The sequence below is a fragment of the Orcinus orca genome, chromosome 4 (assembly GCF_937001465.1).
Source record: "Orcinus orca chromosome 4, mOrcOrc1.1, whole genome shotgun sequence".
Classification (NCBI taxonomy): domain Eukaryota; kingdom Metazoa; phylum Chordata; class Mammalia; order Artiodactyla; family Delphinidae; genus Orcinus; species Orcinus orca.
In genome coordinates, this window is record NC_064562.1 from 110,062,301 (window position 1) to 110,085,686 (window position 23,386).

At 43.0% G+C, this 23,386-nt stretch overlaps 1 protein-coding gene across 1 annotated transcript in view; it reads left to right on the forward strand.

The window, feature by feature from the left end:
• FAM184B (family with sequence similarity 184 member B) overlaps window positions 1–23,386 on the forward strand; it is a 121,118-nt gene that overhangs the window by 80,008 nt on the left and 17,724 nt on the right. The window contains exons 8-10 of the mRNA XM_004282519.3: window positions 5,682–5,788; window positions 17,820–17,949; window positions 18,749–18,940. Coding sequence (XP_004282567.1) covers window positions 5,682–5,788; window positions 17,820–17,949; window positions 18,749–18,940 — 429 coding nt within the window. The remainder of the gene's footprint in view (window positions 1–5,681; window positions 5,789–17,819; window positions 17,950–18,748; window positions 18,941–23,386) is intronic.

The window sequence follows — 23,386 nt, forward strand, 5'->3', positions numbered from 1 at the left end:
GAACAGAAACAGAAAAGATTACCGAGTTTACCTCCCTGTTGATTTGGGAAACAGCCTTCATCTCTCAGGTTGATTTTGAGTGTCTCTTTTTAGATACTTCTCAGCAGCACTTTTGTACCACCCAGTCTGAACTCACCCAGTTAGGCCCTGACACTGGCAGCTGGCGATCATGCTAACAGCACAGCCGAGTGCCAGTGCAGTCACATGGAATGACACGAATGGTAGTGGGACGACCCAGGAGTCTAGTCCTGTGCTGTTCTCCAGTGGCTGTGTGACCTGAGACAAGTCGCTAGACTTCTCTGATTTTAGATCCTGCTCTATAACACAAGGATGGGGGTGTCTTTCCTGCCCACCTCACTGAGTTGCAGGCATCCATGAGTTAATGTATGGAAATGGATGAATGTTATGTAGTGGGGGGCTGGTGTAGCCATCCGAGTGCATCATCAGCCTTTTTAAGCATTTTCCATCCTCTCCTGTTTCTGGACTCCTGCCCAGGATGCCTTTAAATATATCAGTGGTTGATAAGGTAGCCCAGAAATTATATCCTGCACTTTCTCTTTCATGTTCTTCACAGTGGCTCAGAGTACATTTGAACTTCTTTTTCATCTCCATAATAACTGTTGTGAGATATTTGCCAATTATTCATGTTGCTTTAAGTTCCTTCTCCCTCTTTCCTTGATCAGTCTTACTACATGTTTGATGTGTCTTTTCAAAAAGCCAGCTTTCAGGTATGTTGGTCAGATCTATCTTTTTCTATGTCATTAATTTTGTCTTTCATACCTCTTTCCTGCTACTTACTTTGGGTTTATTATGTTATCCTTTTTCTAACTTCTTAAATGTTCTCTAATAAATACATTTAAGGCTATGAATTTCCCTCTAAGTATATATCTTTAGCTGTATCCCAGAGTTTTGAAGTTTGTCTCATTTTTAAACCTACTTTCTTATTGTTTTCTAATTTTATTGCATTGTCATTAGATAATATGGTCTGTAGAATGTCAACACTCTGAACTATGTTGAGATTTGCTTTGTAGCCTGCTGTGGGGTCAGTTTTTTTTAATGTTTCCTATGTGAGAGCAAAGAAGTAGTCTCAGTTTGGTTGCTAAAGTTTATATATTTGAATTCTAGTTCTGTGCTATATTCACTGTATGACCTAGGGCAAGGTACATGTCCTCTCCTGCTTCAGTTTCATCACCTTTAAAATGGAATGATTCACACCTCAGAGAGTTGAGGGCCTGGTGCACACTAAGCATCATATAAACATCAGCAGTGATTACTATTCTTTTTAGCTATTAGGCTTAGCTTATTAATCTTGTTCAAATCTTGCCTATCCTAGCTCATTTTGTGTACCTGATGTATGAGTCTCTGAGAGGCATGCATTAAAATCTCCCACTATAAATTTGCTTATTTCTCCCTACATTTCTGTACATTTTGCCTTATGTTTTCAGTCTCTGTTGTTAGGTGTCTACAATTTCATTATTAGAGCTTTTTAGTGAATGATTCCTTTTACCAGGGTAGAGATGTTCATGTTGAATTGAGCCAATTCTTTTTTTTTTTTTTGCTGTACGTGGGCCTCTCACTGTTGTGGCCTTTCCCGTTGTGGAGCACAGGCTCCGGACGCACAGGTTCAGCGGCCATGGCTCACGGGCCCAGCTGCTCCGCGGCATGTGGGGTCTTCCCGGACCGGGGCACGAACCCGCATCCCCTGCATTGGCAGGCGGACCCTCAACCACTGCGCCACCAGGGAAGCCCAAGCCAATTCCTATTTATTGTGATTACTGGTACCATTTAGATTGTTTTGGCCACATATTTTGTGCTTTCTTTTTACTAAAATTTCCTTGTAACCTTCCATTTTCCTTTTGAAACCTGGACCTAATTAACTTTGGTCATCATATATGTATTTATAGTGTAGTATTATGCTATTCTGATTTTTTTTTGTTCCATATTTACTGTGCAATTTTCCCCACATTATACAGAACATGTGTTTATAACAGTTGTCTCACAAAGCTCTTTTGCTTAGATTATGATCTTTACTTCTGGGCTTCATAAGAATTGGAGAGCTCCAAGATAATTCAATGTCCAAAATACCTGAAAGTACAAGGCAAAGGTGGTCCTTTTAGCCTCAGGTCCACGTGGAGGTTGTAAGCTGGTCAGTGACATCATTTTTGAAAGTGCACAACAATGAACCAGACTCACTGGGTCCTGCACCTAGAGCATGTCAACCAGTTAGACTTCAGTGTCCAGTTACAAACACTGAAGACAGAGGATTCAGGCAATGGAAAATGGCCATGCTGAACGTTCTTAGTTACTGGCTGTAGGACTTATAACAATTTGAAAACTATATCTGGGATTACTTTTACCCTCATTTATCTTCCAGGATGGGAGAGAGAGAACACTTCTATAACTAATACAAAGCAGAAAAACTTTTGTCTGTTTCATTTATTGCTGTGTCCTGGAACAGTGCCTGGAACGTAGTAAATGACCACTAAATATTGTGAACAAATTATGGTACCAAAATAATTGTTATGGGAACTTTGAGAAGAAAGAGGGTAATTGCAACAAAAGAGATTGTGAAGGCTTCATGGAGGAAGTGACAGTTGAGTAGAGCTTTGAAGGATAAATGGGGTCTGGAGATTAAAGAGTGTGCATCAGTTAGGGTTTGACCAGAGGAACAAATTACTAGAAATGATATAGAATATGGAATTCCTTTTGGGAAATAACCTGACATAATTGTGGGAGCCAGCTAAATGCTTTATGTTCAACTGTTGCTCCGGAATCTGGTGTGGGGCTTAAAGTGGGCCTAAAGCAGGGCAGGCAGCCAGAAGGAAAGAAGGACAGATGTAGAATGGGGAAGACCAAGGGCGAATGCAACCCTGAAACTGAGGTGGAACAGTGTCAGTTTCTGAGGCTGACGAAGCTCCAGCTTTGGTGATACGTGTGACCTGCGGGAGAGTCTGGCATCCTTCATCGTAGAGCCAAACATGCCCTTGGCCCAGGACACGGAGAAGCCTAGGGATGGTCCAGCAGGAGGCAGAAGAGCTGAGAGCTCCCAAACTGCCCGGTCCACCAAGCTGAGCCAGCAGATTGGTGACGGTGCGCGTGAGCTCCAGCCACCCCTGGCGCCCTGCATCAGGCATCCAGAGGCTTAGAAAGATAAAGCCTGCTGCTTTGTGCTCATCTTGCAGACCTTGCACAAAGTCAGCTGGCCCAGAATATGCAGGGAAGGGAATCCTGGGAAATGTAGCTCTGACTTAACTACGTTGGCTCAGAACACATCACCCGCAAAGGGAAGACAAGGGCTTAGGTAGAATGGCTGTGGAGGCAGAATGGCCCCTTAGCCTCTAACAAGCTGTACTGCTGGGCACTCTGGACAGGTCCTCCGAGCAGGGGTGGACAGTCACATCCCAAATGCCCCGCCACCCTGATTCTTCGGAGGGGTCCAACATGGGATCAAGATTTTGTCCTACTTAGAAACACCACAAAGTTCTCAGAACTTAAGAATTATGAAGGCACTAAGGGCTCCTGAGCAGAGCTGGAAGACACCCAAAGTGTGGGCCACAGCCATCCCTACAGCCACAGGGATCCCTACATCCCTACACCTTCCAGCCGCGTGCCCTGCAGATTTCTCACGAGAAGTGCAGTTAGTCCCAGCTGTTGCCCCCAGGGGACGTGATGGGAGCGTGGGGTGAGTGTGGGAGAAAATGGTCCTCCTGCTGTCCTAGAGTGGCCCATGAGTTATTTGGGTTTATTTATGTCATGTTTACCGAGCGTAACCACGTGCCACACACTGTCCTCGGAACCAGGAAAACAATGGTGAAACAGAGCAGAGTCCCTGCCCTCATGGGGCTTACCTTCCAGTGAGGGAACCAGAATTAAAAAGTAGACAATTAACGTCACCGGAAAACAAACAGTGAGGTCGTACAGCAAGGTGGGAAAAAGAAAGTGAGAGGGGGTGTTATTTTAGAGAAGGGTAGTCAGAGAATAATCCTGGGGAATGTTATTTTGAGTACTTACTGTGTAGCTAATACTGTTCCAAGGATGTTACATTCGTTTACATTTACATGCATTTAATCCTCACGACAACCTAAGTAATTTTCCCAAAGTTACATCATCAATAAGAAGAACTGGGATTTAAACATAGGCAGTCTGCTGCCAGAGCCCAAGCTTTAAACAAGGGAAAGATTCTTGGTGGTGGTGACTGAAGTGAGGAAGCACATACATATCACAGGGTAGAGCATTGCAGGCAGCGGAAACAACCAGTGCAAAGGCCCTGTAGCAGGTACGTGCTTGTCGTTTGGAGGAGGTGAGACCAAGTGTTCAGTTCTGGACGTGTGACAGTTTTGAGAAGCTTATTAAGCACCCAAGAGATATCTGGAGGGCAGTTGGATATACAAGTCCAGACTTTAGGGGGAAACTTGGAAATAGAGATAAATTTGTTTGTCATCAGTATCCATGGAATTAGATGAGACACTAGGGAGTGAGAGAAAAAAGAGAAGTCCAAGGACTGAGGTCTAGGGCAGGGGAGGAGGAGGTTTTAGCAGAGGAGACCGAAAAGGAGCAGCTGCAAGAGAGGCGGAAACCCAGGAGAGGGGCCTGCATGGAGGAGGGAGTGATCAGATATTTCCAGTTCTGCCGAGAGGTCCCGTTAGCTGAGGCCCGAGGAGTGACCATTGGATTTGGCAACGTGGAGGTCATCATTGGCCTTGACACTGGTGGCCTTTCATAGACATTAGAGTACACGGAAGGCAACCAAAGCAGTTTCATTCTGTGTCAAGTGGGGAGGGGAGCCCAAGGCCCCATCTTCCAGCCTCAGCTTTGTCCCTCTCACCCCTGAGGGTATCTCCCAGGGTTGGAGCACAGTTTGAAAACCACAGATGTCACCAACCCCTTTGTTTTACAGCTGATGAAGCTCAGGTCCAGAAAAAACAGACAAGACTGGCTCAAGGCCAGGCACATAGTTAGCAGGAAGCCCAGGTTGCAATTTATTATTATTTAATGAGATTTCTCAACAAAGAAATCTGTCCTAGCCTGTCTTACCCTGTTTTCCATGGACAGTGGTTACTGTAACAAGTAGAAGAATCAAAATAAGAAAGTCTTCACCTTTCTATCTCTGCAGAAAGGGGAAATGATAACAGACAAATTCAACCTCATAGAAAATTCCGAAGCCTCATTATTACCTCACGGTTTCCACATTGTCCTCCCACCATACCCCATTTCTCGAAGCTTCTGGTCAAGTTCCATGTTTTCTGATCCTGTGTGATAGGATGTAGCAGACTGCCACCTGTAAAATGCGTATAATAATAATACCAGTTGCTCCCACTTACAGACCAGTGGCTGTTGCTGGCACTGTTCTCAGATCCCCACAGCAGGGTCAGATTCCCCAATGGCATTTCATTTCCACTCCTCACTGGTGGGAACCGTGGACAAGCTGCTTCCTCGCTCCGCGGTTTAATTTCGTCAGCTGCTTGACATGCTTGGTAGACTGGAAACAGGACACAGGGATAAGGGCTGACACTGCTCCTAAGCAAGGCAGGGGGCTCAGCACTGAATCATCACAGGCCTGCGAGCTGGGCACTGCCACTGGATTGCAGGGGGCTCTTTCTCCTCCACCCTCTGGTTTGATAAACCACAAGTTGACTCAGAGAACTGTACGTCGTCTCATCTTGCAACTGTTTTTGCCTTAGGATCCGTGCTTGAGGCCGAATGAACCCTCTCAGACTCTGCGCAGAGGAGAAGAGTTTCAAGATAAGTTAGCAGCTGAAGAAGGAACCAACAGCGATGAAGAGGAAAGGTACAGGAGGACAGGCAGGCTTCTGAGGGCTCCAGTGAATGAGGACTCAGACTTGGAAGGATTCATTCATTCATTCATTCTGTCCTCACGTGTTTATCACCGCCCCCTGCATGATGCTTAGGGAGGGAACAGACATGTCTTGTATGCCTCCAGCACAGCTATGGACTTTACCTGAATTATCTTATTTAATTGTCACAACAACCCAGAGGGACCCTTTTGTATATTAAGAACCTGAAACTCAAAAGGGTTAATAAACTGCCCCAAATTCAGACAGACCTGGACTGGCCCCAAACCTCTGCTCCCTATTCTTCCAAGTGTTCTTAACTTGGAGAGAGGGAGCTTAGGGAGCTAAGAGAGATGAGGGAGCTTAGTCACTGAGTGGAAATCTCCCACCTTTATCACCTATATTAGTCAGCTTTTGCTGTTGTAACCAACATTCCCCAAATATCGGTGGTTTTAGCTCATAGGTCAGCTATCTTTATTCTTGGCTCTGCCAAGCTCTGCTATTTTTATGAGCTTGGCTCCTGACTGAGAGTCAGCTGTTATTGCTCTGCCCCAAACCACGGGTAGAGTTTAAGTCTGCTCAGATGCCTTCCCACGCTGGGACTGAGACTGACGGATTAGCCCCTCCAGGGCATGTTGTTGTCATGGTAAAGGGAGGAAACTCAAAAAAGCTGATGGAAACATGCAGTGCCTCTTAAAGCCTACACTCAGAACTGCATTCTCTCATTTTTACCCACATTCCATTGGCCAAAGAAAGTCACATGACCAAAACTAATATCCCTAGGCAGAGGAGAATATGCTTGCCACATGTCTTAGTTAGCTTGGGCTGCTATAACAAAATACCATACAATAGAAGAAGTTTATTTCTCACAGTTCTGGAGGCTGGGGAGTCCAAGATCAAGGTGCTGGTCCATTCAGTTCCTGGTGAGAACTCTCTTCCTGGTTTGCACATGGCCATCTTCTTCCTGTGTCCTCACATGGTGAAGAGAAAGGCGGCAGACAGTGTGGGAGGAGGTCTCTCTTGTGTCTCTTCTTATAAGGACACTAATCTCACCATGAGGGCTCCACTGGCCTGACCTAGTTACCTCCCATGGCCTTATTTCCAAATACCACCAATGGTGATTGGAGCTTCAACATGTGAATTTGGGGAGACACAATTCAATCCATAGCATCACACAAGGCAGAGGAAGGGGAGTGAATATTTGCTGAACAATAATGATCTGTCACACCACCTCACAAGATTCTGATACAGTGGGTCTGGGTACATCCCAGCCCTATGTCTTTTGAGAAAGCTTCCCAGGTGTTTCTGAGGCCACCACAGTTATAATCCACTGCCCCACACTAATCAACGGCTTTGTGGGGTCCTGACAGATGACATGGAAGCCATGCTACCATCTGGCAGCTCTTCAAGTAGTTGGTTGCCATAGTCCATTCGGGCTACTTAGCAGTGGCTTATGAGCAACAGAAATTTATTTCTACGGTTCTGGAGGCTGGAAAGTCGAAGGTCAAGGTGATGGCAGGTTCTGTGTTTGGTGAGGGCTCACTTTCTAGCTTATAGAAGGCATCTTTTCACTGTGTCTTCACAAGGTGGAAGGGCAAGGGAGTTTTCTAGGGTCTGTTTTATAAAGGCACTAATCCCATTCATGGAGGTTTCACCCTCATGACCTAATCACTTTCCAAAGCCCTCATTTCTTTATTTTCTTTTTTTCTTTTTTTTAAATGGGTATTCACATTTATTTATTTATTTATTGAATTTTATTTTATTTTTTTATACAGCAGGTTCTTATTAGTTATCCATTTTATACATATTAGTGTATACATGTCAATCCCAATCTCCCAATTCATCCCACCACCACCCCCCACCGCCCCTTTCCTGCTTTGGTGTCCATATGTTTGTTCTGTACATATGTATCTCAGTTTCTGCCCTGCAAAAATTGTACCATTTTTCTAGGTTCCACATATATGCATTAATATACTATATTTGTTTTTCTCTTTCTGACTTCATTCTGTATGACAGTCTCTAGATACATCCACGTCTCTACAAATGACTCAATATCGTTCCTTTTGTGGCTGAGTAATATTCCATTGTATATATGTACCACATCTTCTTTATCCACTCATCTGTGTGGACACTTAGGTTGCTTCCATGTCCTGGCTATTGTAAATAGTGCTGCAGTGAACATTGGGGTGCATGTGTCTTTTTGAATTATGTTTTTTTCTGGGTGTGTGCCCAGTAGTGGGATTGCTGGGTCATGTGGTAGTTCTGTTTTTAGTTTTTTAAGGAACCTCCATACTGTTCTCCATAGTGGCTGTATCAGTTTACGTTCCCACCAACAGTGTAGGAGGGTTCCCTTTTCTCCACACCCTCTCCAGCATTTATTGTTTGTAGATTTTCTGATGATGCCCATTCTGACTGGTGTGAGGTGATACCTCATGGTAGTTTTGACTTGCATTTCTCTAATAATTAGTGATGTTGAGCAGCTTTTCATGTGCTTCTTGGCCATCTGTACGTCTTCTTTGGAGAAATGTCTCTTTAGGTCTTCTGCCCATTTTTGGATTGAGTTGTTTGTTGTTTGTTTTTTTAATATTGAGCTGCATGAGCTGTTTATATATTTTGGAGATTAATCCTTTGTCCGTTGATTCATTTGCAAAGATTTTCTCCCATTCTGAGGATTATCTTTTCATCTTGTTTGTAGTTTCCTTTGTTTTGCAAAAGCTTTTAAGTTTCATTAGGTCCCATTTGTTTATTTTTGTTTTTATTTCCATTATTCCTTTGTCATAGATTAGTTGACCATAGGTGCGTGGGTTTATCTCTGGGCTTTCTATCCTGTTCCATTGATCTATATTTCTGTTTTTGTGCCGGTACCATATTGTCTTGATTACTGTAGCTTTGTAGTATAGTCTGAAGTCAGGGAATCTCTCCATTCTTTTCCCTCAAGACCGCTTTGGCTATTCAGGATCTTTTGTGTATCCATACAAATTTTAAGATTTTTTTGTTCTAGATCTGTAAAGAATCCAAAGGCCTCATTTCTTAATACCATTATATTGGGCAATAGGCTTCAAAATATGAATTTTGAGGGGACAGAAACACTTATAGCATTGAGGAAGCAGAGCCTACACTCCTAAATCATATCAATGGCAGTGTCGGGTACCCTGTAGTCCAGTGAACTCTTCAGCTAATAATACTTCCACAGGTCCCTCAAGATTCTGTCTCAGGATCTATGAGGTGTAGAACCATAGAAGTTAAAGAGCACAGACTCTGGAGTCAGGCCTCCAGACTAAATCCTGGTACTGTCACTTACCACTGGCATCCACAAATCTTGTCCTGTTTAAAACTCACAATTCCAAAGGGAAAGAAATAATCTTTACTGTGAAAATACTGGCAGGAATTTGAAAGAGTTTTCTGAGGGGCCCAGCTTGGGGCACATGTGCATCTCTGAGCCAGTCTTTCTGGCCAAGGAGATGCCTGGCTCTGATTGGCCAGGTATGTGTCACATGCCCTTCCCTGGGGCCAGCTAATGATGAGGGCAGAGTTAGCTGCACCCAAACCCTGTGGACTAAACAGGACCACCATGGAAAGAGGAAAGGCTTCCCCAAGGAGAAGATGCTGGGCAGAGCAACAGCAGTAGTGGTCACAACAGACTTGTCTTTTTCTCCCACATAGCTATATTGATAAAGGGGTTCCTCAACTATAGAACAAAATGAGGAGGTGTGGGGTCTGTAAGCTTCTTCCACAGTGGTTTTAGTGGGAGTGTAAGGACTAAGCAGTGATGAGAAAGGAATAGAAAGATCCAAGGTTAGAGGCTGCAGGACAGAACAAACGCATTGGCTCCTTTAAGGGGTGAGGCTGCGTATTCAGTAGTTAACCCCTTGAAGGATGCTTGTCAGGAAACTTTTGGCATGGTGGCTGTAAGAGGGAGGTGGCTTTTCCAGTGGCTGTTGATTTAAGGTGGGGGGTAGCAGGTCACAATCAACTTCAAAGGGAGCATGGGGAATCAGGAGAGTTAGCTATGGCTTGCTTTGTGAGAGATGGTAGGATAAGATCAGGTTTTTAGGATATGAGGGAATTTGGGGCAATAAAATGGAGTAAGAGAGGGGAATTCCCATTAGTGGTGTTCCAGGGAATAATGATGATGATGAAAATAATAAATATTTACTGAATGTTGGATTAACCCATTTCATCGTCATTAGGTAGACACCATTATTGAAGTACTTCATTTTATTTTATTTTTTAAAATATTTATTTATTTATTTATGCCTGCGTTGGGTCTTTGCTGCTGCGCGCGGGCTTTCTCTAGCTGTGGCAAGCTGGGGCTACTCTTCATTGTGATGCGCGGGCTTCTCATTGCAGTGGCTTCTCTTGTTGCAGAGCACGGGCTCTAGGCTCATGGGCTTCAGTAGTTGTGGCACGCGGGCTCAGTAGTCGTGGCTTACGGGCTCTAGAGCGCAGGCTCAGTAGTTGTGGCACATGGGCTTAGTTGCTCCATGGCATGTGGGATCTTCCCAGACCAAGGCTCGAACCCATGTCCCCTGCATTGGCAGGCGGATTCTTAGCCACTGCACCATCCGCAAAGTCCCTGAAGTACTTCATTTTACAGATGAGGGAAACTGAAGAACAGAGAGGTTAAGTAACTTGCCCATCTACTTACCCTGCCAGTAGATGGTAGGATCCAGATGATAGTTTCTCTGGCTCCAGAACTCACGCTTTTAACTACATCTCAACTTAGGGCAGCTGTTCTTATGTGCCACATGAAGTTCCACAGTTTTTCTACTTTTCCAAGGTCACTCTCTCCTTTAATATTCAATAATAAGGACTGAAACTTCCACTTCCAGGCATGACAGGGTAACTGGTACTAGACTTTCCCTCTTTCTGTAAACAACTATAAACTAAGCAAAATATATGAGACAGCTCTTTTGAGTAATAGGACAATATGCAGAGAAGGACCATGTCCTTCAGAAGGGAAACATGAGTTGAATCCCATAATCACCCCACATTTGCTCCTGTCTCTCTCCCTGGGGACAGTGCCAACCACAGTGCAGAGAATTGGAGGCAAGCTGAGCTGAGCAGGCAGATGTCAGGGCTCAGGGCTGCCAAAGCAGCTAGACTTTGTAAGGTAGGATACCAGAAGAGAGGATCCTATGTGGGGGGGATAGAGGGCAGAAATCTATGAGAGTTTTCTATAGGTCCTTGCCAGGGGCTTGAGTGAGCATGTACAAGATGAGACTCCATGAGGCCTAGGAGTGTGCTGCTGCCATGGTGCTGAGGAAAATGAAGATACCAGAGATTCAATGCTAGCAGACATTGGAGTCTCAGCTCAGCCAGAATAAAAAAGCCTTTCTGAGCTCTCTGAGCATTTAGTTGAGACCTCAGAAAAGTAACACTTTAGGAGTAAGAAACATACCCTATAGGGTAAGGGCCACACCCTAGAACAAAGGACAATGTTGAAATATACCTGCTCTAACAAAAGACAAATCCAAGCATAAAAGGATCAGAAAGAGCCTTCAGTAATTTAACTGGCTGTCATAACAAAACTAAACACTTTTGAAAGGAATTCATAATACAGGCTCCCTACATTGTATTATCCACAATATTGAGCATTTGATGAAAACATTATGAGACGTGGAAGGAAGCAGAACAGTGCGACCTGTAATCAAGAAAAAGACCAGCCAATAAAGCCGAAAATGACCTAGATATTGGAATTAGCAGACAAGGACTTGAAAGCAGTTGTATGAGCTATGTTCAGGGACATAAAGGAAAAGATTTTATAATGAGTGAACAAATAGGGAATTTCAGCAGAGAAATGAAAACCTTGAAACTAACGGAAATTCTAAAACTGTAAAGTACAATATCCATAATGAAAACCTCATTGGATGGGCTTAACAGCAAATTAAAACCATGAAAGAAAAGTTAGTGGCTTGAAGACAGATCAGTAGAAACTGTCTTGTTCAGAGAATTAGGGGAAAAAAAGATTTTTTAAAAATGAAGAGATTCTTTCTGACTCGTGGGACAATGTGAAATGGTCTAATATGCATGTATTTGGAGCCCAAGAGAAAAAAGGGAAAGAAAATGGAGGAGGAAAAAATATTTGGAAAAATAATGACTGAAAATTCCCCCAAACTGGTGTGGGACATCAATTTACATACTCAAGAAGCTCAGTGAACTCCCCACAGAATAAATCCAAAGATAACAATGCCTGGGTACACCACAGAAAATCTGCTGAAAAAAAATATATCCCCCCCCAAATCTTAAAGCAATCAGCTTTTTAAAAAGACAAATTACAGGGCTTCCCTGGTGGCGCAGTGGTTGAAAGTCTGCCTGCCAATACAGGGGACACGGGTTCATGCCCCAGTCCAGGAAGATCCCACATGCCGCGGAGTGGCTAGGCCGGTGAGCCATGGCCGTTGAGCCTGCGTGTCCAGAGCCTGTGCTCCGCAATGGGAGAGGCCACAACAGTGAGAGGCCCACGTACCGGAAAAAAAAAAAAAAAAAAAAAGACAAATTACATACAGGGGACAGGTGACTTTTCATAAATACTAATGACAATTGACTTCTCGTCAGCTTTCCAGCCTTATTTTCTTCTGAAAGCCAGAAAACTATGGAACAATATCATTAAAGTACTAAAAGGAAAAAAAAAAAAACCTGTCAAGTCCAAATTTTAAATCCAGTGAAAACATCCTTCAAAAATGAAACTGAAATAGAACATTTTCAGGTATATAAAAGCTAAGAGAATTTTTCACCAGCTAAGCTGCAGTATGATAAACGGCAATGGAATTTATTAAAGCTGAAAGGAAATTACACCAACTTTAAACATGGATCTACAGGAGAAAACGAAGAGCATCAGAAATGGTAAATGTATAGGTAAATATAAAAAACTACTGTTTTTCCTTAATTTCTTTAAAAGACATCTAACAGCTTAATAATAATTAAAAAAACATTGTATTATGGAGTTCATAATGCATGTAGTTGAATAATATATGACCACACTAGCACAAAGAACAGGGATTAATGGAATTATTGTGTTATAAGGGACTTATATAAAGAGGTGAAATATTAACTCTAAGTAGGCTGTGATAAGTTAAGGATAGAAATTGTAATCCATAGAGCCACATTAAACATAAATACAAAGAAGAGCTAAAATAAATCCAATAAAAGAACTAAAATGGAATCCTAAAAAATGTTTGTCAGGTAAGAAGATAGAAAAAGAAGAATGGAGAAACAATAAGAAAAAGGATTGGGCAAATAGAAAACAAATAGGAAGATATAGATTTAAACCCAGCCATTTCAATAATTACTATGTAAATGAAACAAAGACATCAGTAAAAAGAAAGAGATTGCCAGAGAGGATAAAAAGATAAGACATTACTATATGCTGTCTGCAAGAGAGATATTTAAGCATAAAGACACTGTTATTGGCTAAATTGTGCCCTGCCCCCCAAATTCATATGTTGAGGCCCTACCCCCCAATATGTTAGAATGTGAATGTATTTAGAGATAGGGCTTTAAATAGATGATTGAGTTAAATGGGGTCATTAGATTGGCCCTCACCCAATATGTCCTTATAAGAAGAGGAGATTAGCACACTGGTAATGCCAACAGAGGGACAATCACATGGGGACACAAGGTGAAGGAAGATAGCTATCTGCAAGCTTCAGAAGAATAGAAGCCTTAGAAGAAGGCTTAGTGAAACCAAACCTGCTGACACCTTGATCGTGGACTTCAAGCCTTCAGAAGTATGAGGAAATGAGTTTCTGCTTTTTAAGCAACCCAGTCTGTGGTATTTTGCATGGCAGCCCTAATACAGGCACAGATAGGTTTGAAAGTAAAAGGGTAGGAATAGACATACCATGCAAATATGAAACATAAGGAAGCTAATGTGGCTATATTCATATCACAGTAGACTTCAGAACAGGGAGTATTACCAGGGATTAAAATGGGATATTTCATAAGGGTAAAGGGGTCAATTCACCTGGAGGACATAACAATCCTGAATCTGTATTACCTAATAACAAAGCTTTAAAAATAATGAAGCAAATACTGAGAGAACTAAAGGGAGAAATTCTCAATCGCATTTGGAGATTTTGACATCCTTTTCTGAGTGTTTGATTGAATGATTAAACTAATACCAGCAAGGACATAGAAGATTTGAACTACACTTTTAACTAACTTAATCTAATTGATACCTATAGACAATGTGCTGAACAACTACAGAATAAATTTTTGTCAAGGCACCTAAAACATTCACCAATATAGACAAACTAATATTCTTCATGAATGCAAAATCCTCAACAAAATGTTTGAAAATAAAATCAAGCAATATATAAAAAGAATAATACATCATGACCAAGTAGAATTTATCCCAGGAATGCGTGGTTGGTTTAACATTTGAATGGTAATCATGTAATTCATCACATTAAAAAATAAAGGGAAAAAAGAATAACATTGGGACTTCCCTGGTGGCGCAGTGGTTAAGAATCCACCTCCCAGTGCAGGGGACACAGGTTCGAGTCCTGGTCCAGGAAGATCCCACATGCTACGGAGCAACTAAGTTCTTGTGCCACAACTACTGAGCCTGTGCTCTAGAGCCCATGAGCCACAACTGCTGAGCCCGAGTGCCACAACTACTGAAGCCCGCATGCCTAGAGCCCGTGCTCTGCAACAAGAGAAGCCACTCAATGAGAAGCCCATGAACCGCAACGAAGAGTAGGCCCTGCTCGCTGCAACTAGAGAAAAGCCCACGCACAGCAACAAAGACCCAAGGCAGCCAAAAATAAAAGTAAATAAATAATTTTTTAAAAATTATTTAAAAAAAGAATCATATCAATAGACGTACAAAGACATTCGACAAAATTGAACATCCTTTCGTGATAAAAACTCTTCAGTCCATGAATAGAAGAGAATTTCTTCAACCTGAAAAAGATCATCTATGATAAACTATGTAAACATGCATAATGGTGAAATGTTGAACACGTTCCTCCTAAAATTTGAAACAAGGCAAAAATTCTGCTTTCACTACTTAACATTGTCATGAAGGTCCTAGCCAGTCCTATAAAGCAAGAAAAAGAGCTACAAATTAGAAAGGAAGAATAAAAGTATATTTATTTATAGACAGAATGATCATGATTGAAATATTCAATGTTGTTAAGATCTTAATTTACTCTGAATTGAGCTATAGACTCAGTTCAATCCCATATAAAATCCCAATAGCCCTATTTGTAGGAATAAATAAGCTGTTCTGAATATTGATATGGAAAAGCAAAGGACCTAGATAAAAGAAGAATCTTGAAGAACATAGCTGGAGGACTCAGGCTTTCCTGATTTTAAGACATTATGAAGACATTATGAAGAGTAATAAAGACTATATGGTAGCAGTATATAGATAGACAAATAGATCAATGAAAAACAATGAAGGTTCTGGAAATAGACCTGCACAAAGATGTTAGATTAATTTTTCTTAAAGGTGCTGAGGCAATTTAATAGGGAGAGGAAAAGTTTTTCAACGAATGGTGTTGGAACTGGATAAACATATGAGAAGAAATAAACTTCAACCTCTACCTCACCCCATGCATAAAAATTAATTTGAGATGTTCCTTAGATCTAAACATAAAGTTAAAACTATAATACATAGGAAAATATCTTTGAAAATTTGGGGTAGGAAATGATTTCTTAGGACATGAAAATACTAATCATCAAAAACAATTGATAAATCGGTCTTCATCAAAATTAAAATGTATGCTCATTAAAAAAATGCCAGTGAGAAAATGAATAGACAAGCCACAGACCTATAAATCAACAATAAAAAGACAAGCATATTTTTTAAATGGACAAAATGTTTGAATAGACACTTCCATAAAAAAGATATATGAATGGCCCATAAGCACATGAATATGTACTCAACATCATTAGTCATTAGTGAAGTGCAACTTAAAACCAAAAGGAAATACCATTTCCCACCTACCAGAATGGCTAAAATTAAAAGACTGACAGCACAAAATGTTGGCAATGATGTAGAGTGATTGGAACTCTCATGCATTGCTCCTGGGAGTGTGAAATGGTACAACCACTTTGGAAAACCATTTGATAGTTTCCTAAAAAATTAAGCATATACCTACCAGCAATTCCAATTCTAGGTATTTAAGCAAAAGAAATGGTAACATATATCCACAAAAATATTTGCACAAGGATGTTTCTAACAGCTTTATTCATAATAATCCAGAAGTGAAAACAGCTGAAATGTTGTTTATCAGTAGGAAAATGGATACACAAATCATGGTGTATTCATGTAATGAAATACTACTCAGCAGCCAAAAGTATGAACTACTGACATTTGCAACAATGTGGTTGAATTCCAGAGACATTATGTAGTACCAGGTGATTCTGTTTGTGTGATGCTTAAGATCAGGCAAAACTAATCTATGGTGATGGAAATCAAAGCGTTGGCTGCCTGTGGATGGTGGATTGACTGGAAGAGGGTGCAGGGAAGTTTTTGGGTAATGAAAATGTTCTATATTTTGATTGGGGTGTTGCTTTTATGGTTGTGTGTATTTGTCAAAACTCATTGAACTGTACACATAATTTCAGTAATGTAAACTTTACCTCAATAAAACGTTTTTTAAAATAATAACTGAGCCCTGGGAGAAATCTGGTCCCCTCCCCAGGGAAAGTTTACCTGTTCCACACATCCAGCCTGGTAGTGTCACTTATCATTCTTGCTCTAGACTGCTTCACTGTCTATCACCTCTGGCTTCTCCTAACCAGGGCTCAGACCAAGGTATCTCCCCTTTATTGTTCCTTAAATATGGTTATGTTTAGCATAGCTTCCAAAAGTTTGAGGATAACCTAAGAGAATTAGGATGCAGAGAAAGAAAACTTCTCAATTTATTAAATGTTTGATTAATTTTTTATGTGATTATTAACTATGTGCCAGACATAATGTTAAGCATTTTTTAAGATATTTACTCTATTAAGCTTTATAACAATCTGTGTGAAAGGTACTATTATTAACCCCGTGTTATGGAAGAGGAAACCCAGACAATTTGAAGAGCTCAGCCAAGGTCACATAACCAGTGTAGTAGAGCTGGAATTTGAACCTGGGCAATCTGGCTCTAGTGTCCATGCTCTTAACCACTTTGCTATGCTGCCCTTAGGATCCTGCCCTTCCTTTCAAGGGTCCCCTCTGTCCATGTTGCTGGGCCTTTTCACCTCTGCCAAGCCAGAGTCCTTATCATGGCCTTTCTTCGCAGTCCAGGGCCCTAACTCCCTAACCTCTGGTCCTCTGGCCTGATGTCTTTGCCAGAGGAAGCAAAACGTCATTGAGTCCCAGCAATCTGGGCAGAGATGCCCACCATGTGGCATCCTTTTGCACTGTTAAACAGGATAAATACTTAACTTTACAATCGCAACCAATCACATTGGAATTTCTCAGCTGGTTTAAAAGCCCAGAACTGAGTACAGGAAAGTCTCCTCCAAAAATATTTGTCAGCATCTCTTCTAGAATACAGAAACTACTGGAGCTTTAAACCAGTGTTTTCTTGTTCTTGCTACACACACAAAAAGGCCTATTTATAATCCTCCTGTCTATAGCTGGGAACAGCCAGTAAAAGTTTTGAGTGTGCTTTGAAAAGTGTAAAGTACTGTATTCAAGTAAAGCATCATTGTTTTGTTATTTTTTTCCATATGCAGGAAAAGTTGTGAAATTAGACCACAGAGACCTCTTCTTTTGAAGCCCCCAGGGACCCCATATAAGTAACTCTAAGCTCTCAGTCATTCTGACAATTAATCATCATTTATTAAGCACCCACTAAAACAGATGCCGGGTGATTCCAGCTGAATCTTGACAGTATCCCAAGTGCAATAGCACTGAGAATTTGTAGTCAAGTGGCTTTTTAAAGTCCAAGTGAGATGTCTCTCATTCAACTAGCCGCCATCGGAGCTCCCTTCCCCCAGCCCGAGTGGCTGAGATGCTATCAGGGTGACCATGTCATTTCCAGCCTGGGATCTTTTGTGATTTTGGCCTCCATATCTTCAAAGGATCAAAGTGCCCCTCAAGGAGGGAGGTGACCTGCAGCCTCTGCTGGGCTCTTTGCCGAAGGAGAAGGCACCGGAAATCCAGCGTCTGCAGGAGGAGTGGCAGAGCCAGAAGGCCAAATTGCAAGCCCAGGTAGGACAGCCGTGGTGGGGATGCACCCTCATCCTGAGTGAGACCCTACCTCTTCCTTAGTCTTGCAGACAACCTTGGAAATGCATGCAGGGCCTGATTCTTGTTCAAGCTGGGGAGGGTATTCCAGGTCCAGGGCGAGGTGGGATTCTTGGTTCTGTTTATTTATTCATTCAACACCTGCTATGGCTCATGAGCGCCTGCTAGGAGCCAGGAACTCTTCTAGGTGCTTGGATATCGTCAGTGAACAAACCAGACAAAAGTCCTGCATTACAGAGCTTGTATTTTAGCAGAGGAGGTGGATACAGACAAAAAATACTAGACATAGGAAATAAGCAAAGCACATAGTATATTAGAACATGTTAAGGGCTTCAGGAAAAAAAAAACCAGCAGGATGAAGGAGATTTGGAGGCTGTCTGGTGATGAGAGGGTGCGTATAATGCCAAATAGGGTTGTCAGGGAAAGCTTCTGTAAGAAAGTGAGATTTGGGCACGGGGGGGCACGCAAGGGAGGCTGCTGTGTAGACCTTTGGAGGGTTTTCTGGTCTCTTGATTTCTCTTGGGTGGCATACGTTCCAGCCCTTCTTCCCTGTTCCCTGGCATCCATGGCTCTAGCTGAGGAGCCCGCAGGAGAGCTGGCTGTCCCCGGATTCTTTACGCTTGCAGCTTCTACCCCCCTCAGAGTTCCCTTGGATAGAGGAGGCTCAGCTGGGCTGCGGAGACGTTCAGAAAGCTTTTATATTTAAGGAATATCCCAGGCGGGGTGAGGGGCACAGCCTGAGGTCGGATGCTCTGGCGGGCAGGTCTCGCAGATGCAGCAGGCTCTGGAGCAGTGCACCAGCAACTACAGGGAGGACCTGCGGGCACTCAAGCAGCTCTCCGACCGCGAGCTCCAGGAGAGCGTCCAGCAGGATCAGGTGGCGAAAGCTCAGCTCGAGGCCGCCCACCAGCAAGCGCTCCGCATGCTCGAGAAGGCCAAAAACCAGGAAGTCAAGGTAAGGGTGCTAACGATGACGTCCACTAACTACTACCGAGCACTTGCTGTGCAAGCACCTGCTCGGCGATTTATGAGGTGCCTTATGTACATTATCTCCAGTCCCCACAATCATCTTACGAGGTCATTATTATCATATTCTCTTTCTGGATGAGAAAAGAGGCTCAGAGAGGTTCAGTAACTTGCTCAGGGTCACACAGCTAGTAAGTGGCAAGACAAGGATTCAGACTCAGTTCCCTTGAGCTTCTGGTACTGCTTTTCCCCATCTGCCCATGATCTTGATATTGTAAGAACAACTTTCTTTCATGACTTGGGCAATGTTATGCATGATGTATGCTAAGGAGTCAGGCTCAGCCTGGCAGCTGAAAAGAGGAGGGCAGCCCAGAGTTGAGAAAGACCAGCTCAGCAGAAATAGACCTTCCGAAGGGCTTGGAAAACAATGATGACCTCGGCGATGTGTAAGCAGCAGGGAGGTTCAGGCCCCTGTCACCTGTCACCTCTACCTTCTGCTTTCTCAGAAGGCCTTCCCTCCCTGCTGTCTCAGGAGATGGGCTCCTACTCTTCTGTTACAGATAGCACACTGTCACCACGGGCTTCACACAGCGGGCTGGCTTCACACGCTAATTCCCTCTTTATATGATCAAATTCACCAAACTGGAAGCCCCTTGAAGCCAGGAACCATCTCCACCTGTCCATTACCGAATCCTCTCCTAGCTCATAGTAACTAGGTACTCAAGGGTCTCATTGAATTAAAGCCTCAAGTTTAATTTCTCCTTCTATAAATTGGGGATATTGAGACCCACTTCTTTGAGATGTCAAGATGATTAAATGAAAAAACGTGGGAGTTCTGGTTTTAAGGTGTCAAAATAAAGACTTCTGAATTCTTTCCTATTGGAAATGCTCTAAAAAACCAGTAAAGACACACAGCAGAAGCATATTCTGTTCAGATGAAGCTGGGAGACATCTGTACCCTTGAACCACAATATATGAGGACAGGAAACAAATGGAGACATAGTATATGACCGTGCAGAGCAGAGAGGCTCAAACCAAAGTGCCTGAAGACAGAGAAGGACGAGAATCAAGCTGACAGTGGAACTCAGAGAAGCCAGGAATTGGAGGCACCAGTTGAAACAGAAGGCAAGAGTGAGGTGGGGGGTATGACTCACCTAGAAGCCCAGATTCCCAGCTTACCCAGCACAGTCAGCCAATTACCTCTGTCTTATTTAAGGACAAGAGATTGGGGTGGGGACAGCGATCCCTGGGTAAACTAAGCCAGAGAGACTCTGAATTAGGAAGTACCAGTCACAGAGGCTGGGATGAGGCTCATCTGAGACTAAGTTTAGGTGAAAATCTGTGTACTGAACCATTCGGTGGACTACAGTCACCTCTGTCACACCCCCAGCAATGCTTTCTCTGCTCAGCTCCAGAAAACAAGCAGCTAGAACCGAGATCCCCAGAGGAACTCACCATCCAACAGATGCCCCCCTGCGGCACCACCCCAGGTACAGATGGAGTTTCTGATTATCCTTCAGTGCCCACTCTTAAATATGAAGAGACAGCAGAAGATTACTCAACTTTCGAGGAAGTCTCTAATGGGAGAGTGGGAATCCAAGATTATCAAGAGGAAAAGAATGAACTCAGAGGAAATGGCTAATGCGGGGAACAGAAAAAAAATTCAATGAGGATTGATATCCTCAGAATTAAGAGATTAGATTTGCATCCATGAAACAAGGACAACATGTTATTTGCAAAGGAGGGGGCAATTAGAGCAAGAAAGAGTTCTTTTAAAATAAAAAACAGGATAGCAGAAAACTTAAAAATCAGTAAATGAGTTGAAATATAGAAAATGAAGAAACCTTCCAGACAGCAAAGTAGAAAGACAAAGAAATGGATGATGGGAGAGAAGGAACCAGAAGTGTAGAAACACAATCCAGGAGGCTGACATCTAGCAAATAGGAGTTCCAGAAAGAGATCATGGAGGGGAGGAGATTTTCAAAGAAATAACAGAATGAAATTCCTATAAGGAAATGAAAAAGACCCGACCCAGGCTTGTCTTGAAACTTCAGAACACCAAGGAAACAGAAGAAATTCTAAAAGCTCCCAACGAGGAAAATTGGTACCAGCCTCAAAGTACTTGAATCCACATGTCTCAGACATCTCAACAGCAACAGGGAAGCAAGAAGATCATGAAGCAATTTTGAGAAATTCAATTAAAACCATTAGCAAGAGTGAAAATTGAATAAAAATATATCAGACAAATGAAATATTAGGACATTTACCTTCTGTTATCAGTTTATGCCTCTCAGCTCTTGATGCCTGCTTGCAATAATGATCTGGATTCTTTAAGCATTTCTCCTCCTTTACAGAGAGCACAGTGTTAAGCTTTGTCAGTAGAAGGCGCTGGAGGCACCTTGCAGGAAGAAGGCGGCTTCTCTTCCTGGTTCCGGCAGTTGCATTTTTGCTCTGTTTCTGGCTTCTGTTGCACAGTTGAACAGAGCTCTGGGTGTGTGAGGACATCGGGTGATACTCCCCCAGTGACTTCACGGTGATCTCGTAGCCCTGGTCCAGGCCCAGTGACTACCATCCTGTGGCCTCCCGATGTGGACACCACAGACTCCATCCTCACACCTGCACACCCTGACTCTTTCTGGGCTGCTGCCTGTTGGCTGCTGTTGCCTGCACCCCAGAAGTTTGTTTCTTGCAACGCTCCCAAGGCAAACACTGTTCCCTCTGGCCCTCATGCCTGCATTGGTGCCCCCGTGCCCTCTGGGCACCTGCCCATCTGTGGCTCACCAGCACTGTGGAGGGTTACTCCTGCTTGACTCTGGCCTGGGCAACCTGGTGATCTCCATCCGTGAGCTGCCACCACACCTTCTCCAACAAGGTCTGGATCCCAGGCTGGGGAAGGGCTCCCCCTTCCAAGCTTTCCCTTTCTTGAATGCTCTCCCTCAGCCTCAGGATACCCTTCAGAGTTCTCTTTGCATCTCTACAGTTACTCTCCTATCAGAGCTTAATAGTTCTTTAGGTTCAGTTTCCCTTGTTTAAATTACTGTGTGGTTTCTGTCTCCTGTTGGACCCATACATCTTCCGTACACTTTTCCTTAGAAAGTTCCTTGAAGAATATCCCACCAAAACAAGGAAGCAAATCAAGAAAGAGGAAAGAAAAGGGATCTAGGCTACAGAGAATCCAACACAGGAGAAGGAAGGTTTTAGGAGCCCAGCTATGCCACTGGCTGAGGGAACAACTCAGTCTAGACTGGAGCATGATGACTGAGGGCTCTTGAAGAGATGCCTCCGAGGAAAAATAGACCTGATGGTTTCTCTGACCGATTTGGCCATGTGAAAGATTGTAGTGAAAGTATTTTACAAAGCTTTTAGAGGTTGTAGGAAGACTTAGCCAAATATCCAAAGAAAACTAAGCAAATTAAAAATGAAGTAGTTATTAATGCAAGGAAAAACAAAACTATGTATAAGGTAGATTTTAATATTATAGTTCATTTAGCTCAGCAGTAAATGGTACTTACTCACAAGAAGGATAAATACTGAATATATTTCACTGTATTTAAAAAAGCAAGATAACTGTATATAAGGAATGGAAGGGGAAGAATGTATGAGACCAAAATCCTCATCCACCATAATGGGAAGACAATTCATAATTTCTAAAATAATCAAGATAGAGCGAGGCTTCCCTGGTGGCGCAGTGGTTGAGAGTCCGCCTGCCGATGCAGGGGACGCGGGTTCGTGCTCCGGTCCGGGAGGATCCCACATGCCGCGGAGCAGCTGGGCCCATAAGCCATGGCTGCTGAGCCTGCGCATCCGGAGCCTGTGCTCCGCAACGGGAGAGGCCACAACAGTGAGAGGCCCGCATACCGCAAAAAAAAAAAAAAAAAAAGCAGAAGGAAGGTAATATCTTGTTAATGGCAGTAAATATCAGAAGAAAGAACTAAAAGAGTTGCCAGTGGCTGCCTCCAGTGGGCAGGATGCAGAAGGAGGAAGAAAGAGGGCTAAGAGGTGCTGGTTTTCCTTTTTTGAAAATATTATTTGACTCTTTATACTATGTGCATGTATTGCCCCAATAAAAATATAAAATAGGCTTTTTAAAAAAAGAAAAGAAAAAAGAAATGAGATCATGCAATGTGGACTGCTTGGCACTTAGTAGGTGTTCAAAATTTGTGAGTTCTGGGACTTCCCTGGTAGCACAGGGGTTAAGAATCCGCCTGCCAATGCAGGGGACACAGGTTCAAGCCCTGGTCCATGCGCCACAACTACTGAGCCTGTGCTCTAGAGCCCGTGAGCCACAACTACTGAGCCCGTGAGCCACAACTACTGAAGCCCGCGTGCCTAGAGCCCGTGCTCTGCAACAAGAGAAGCCGCTGCAATGAGAAGTCCGCACACGGCAATGAAGAGTAGCCCTTGCTCGCCACAACTAGAGAAAGCCCACGCGCAG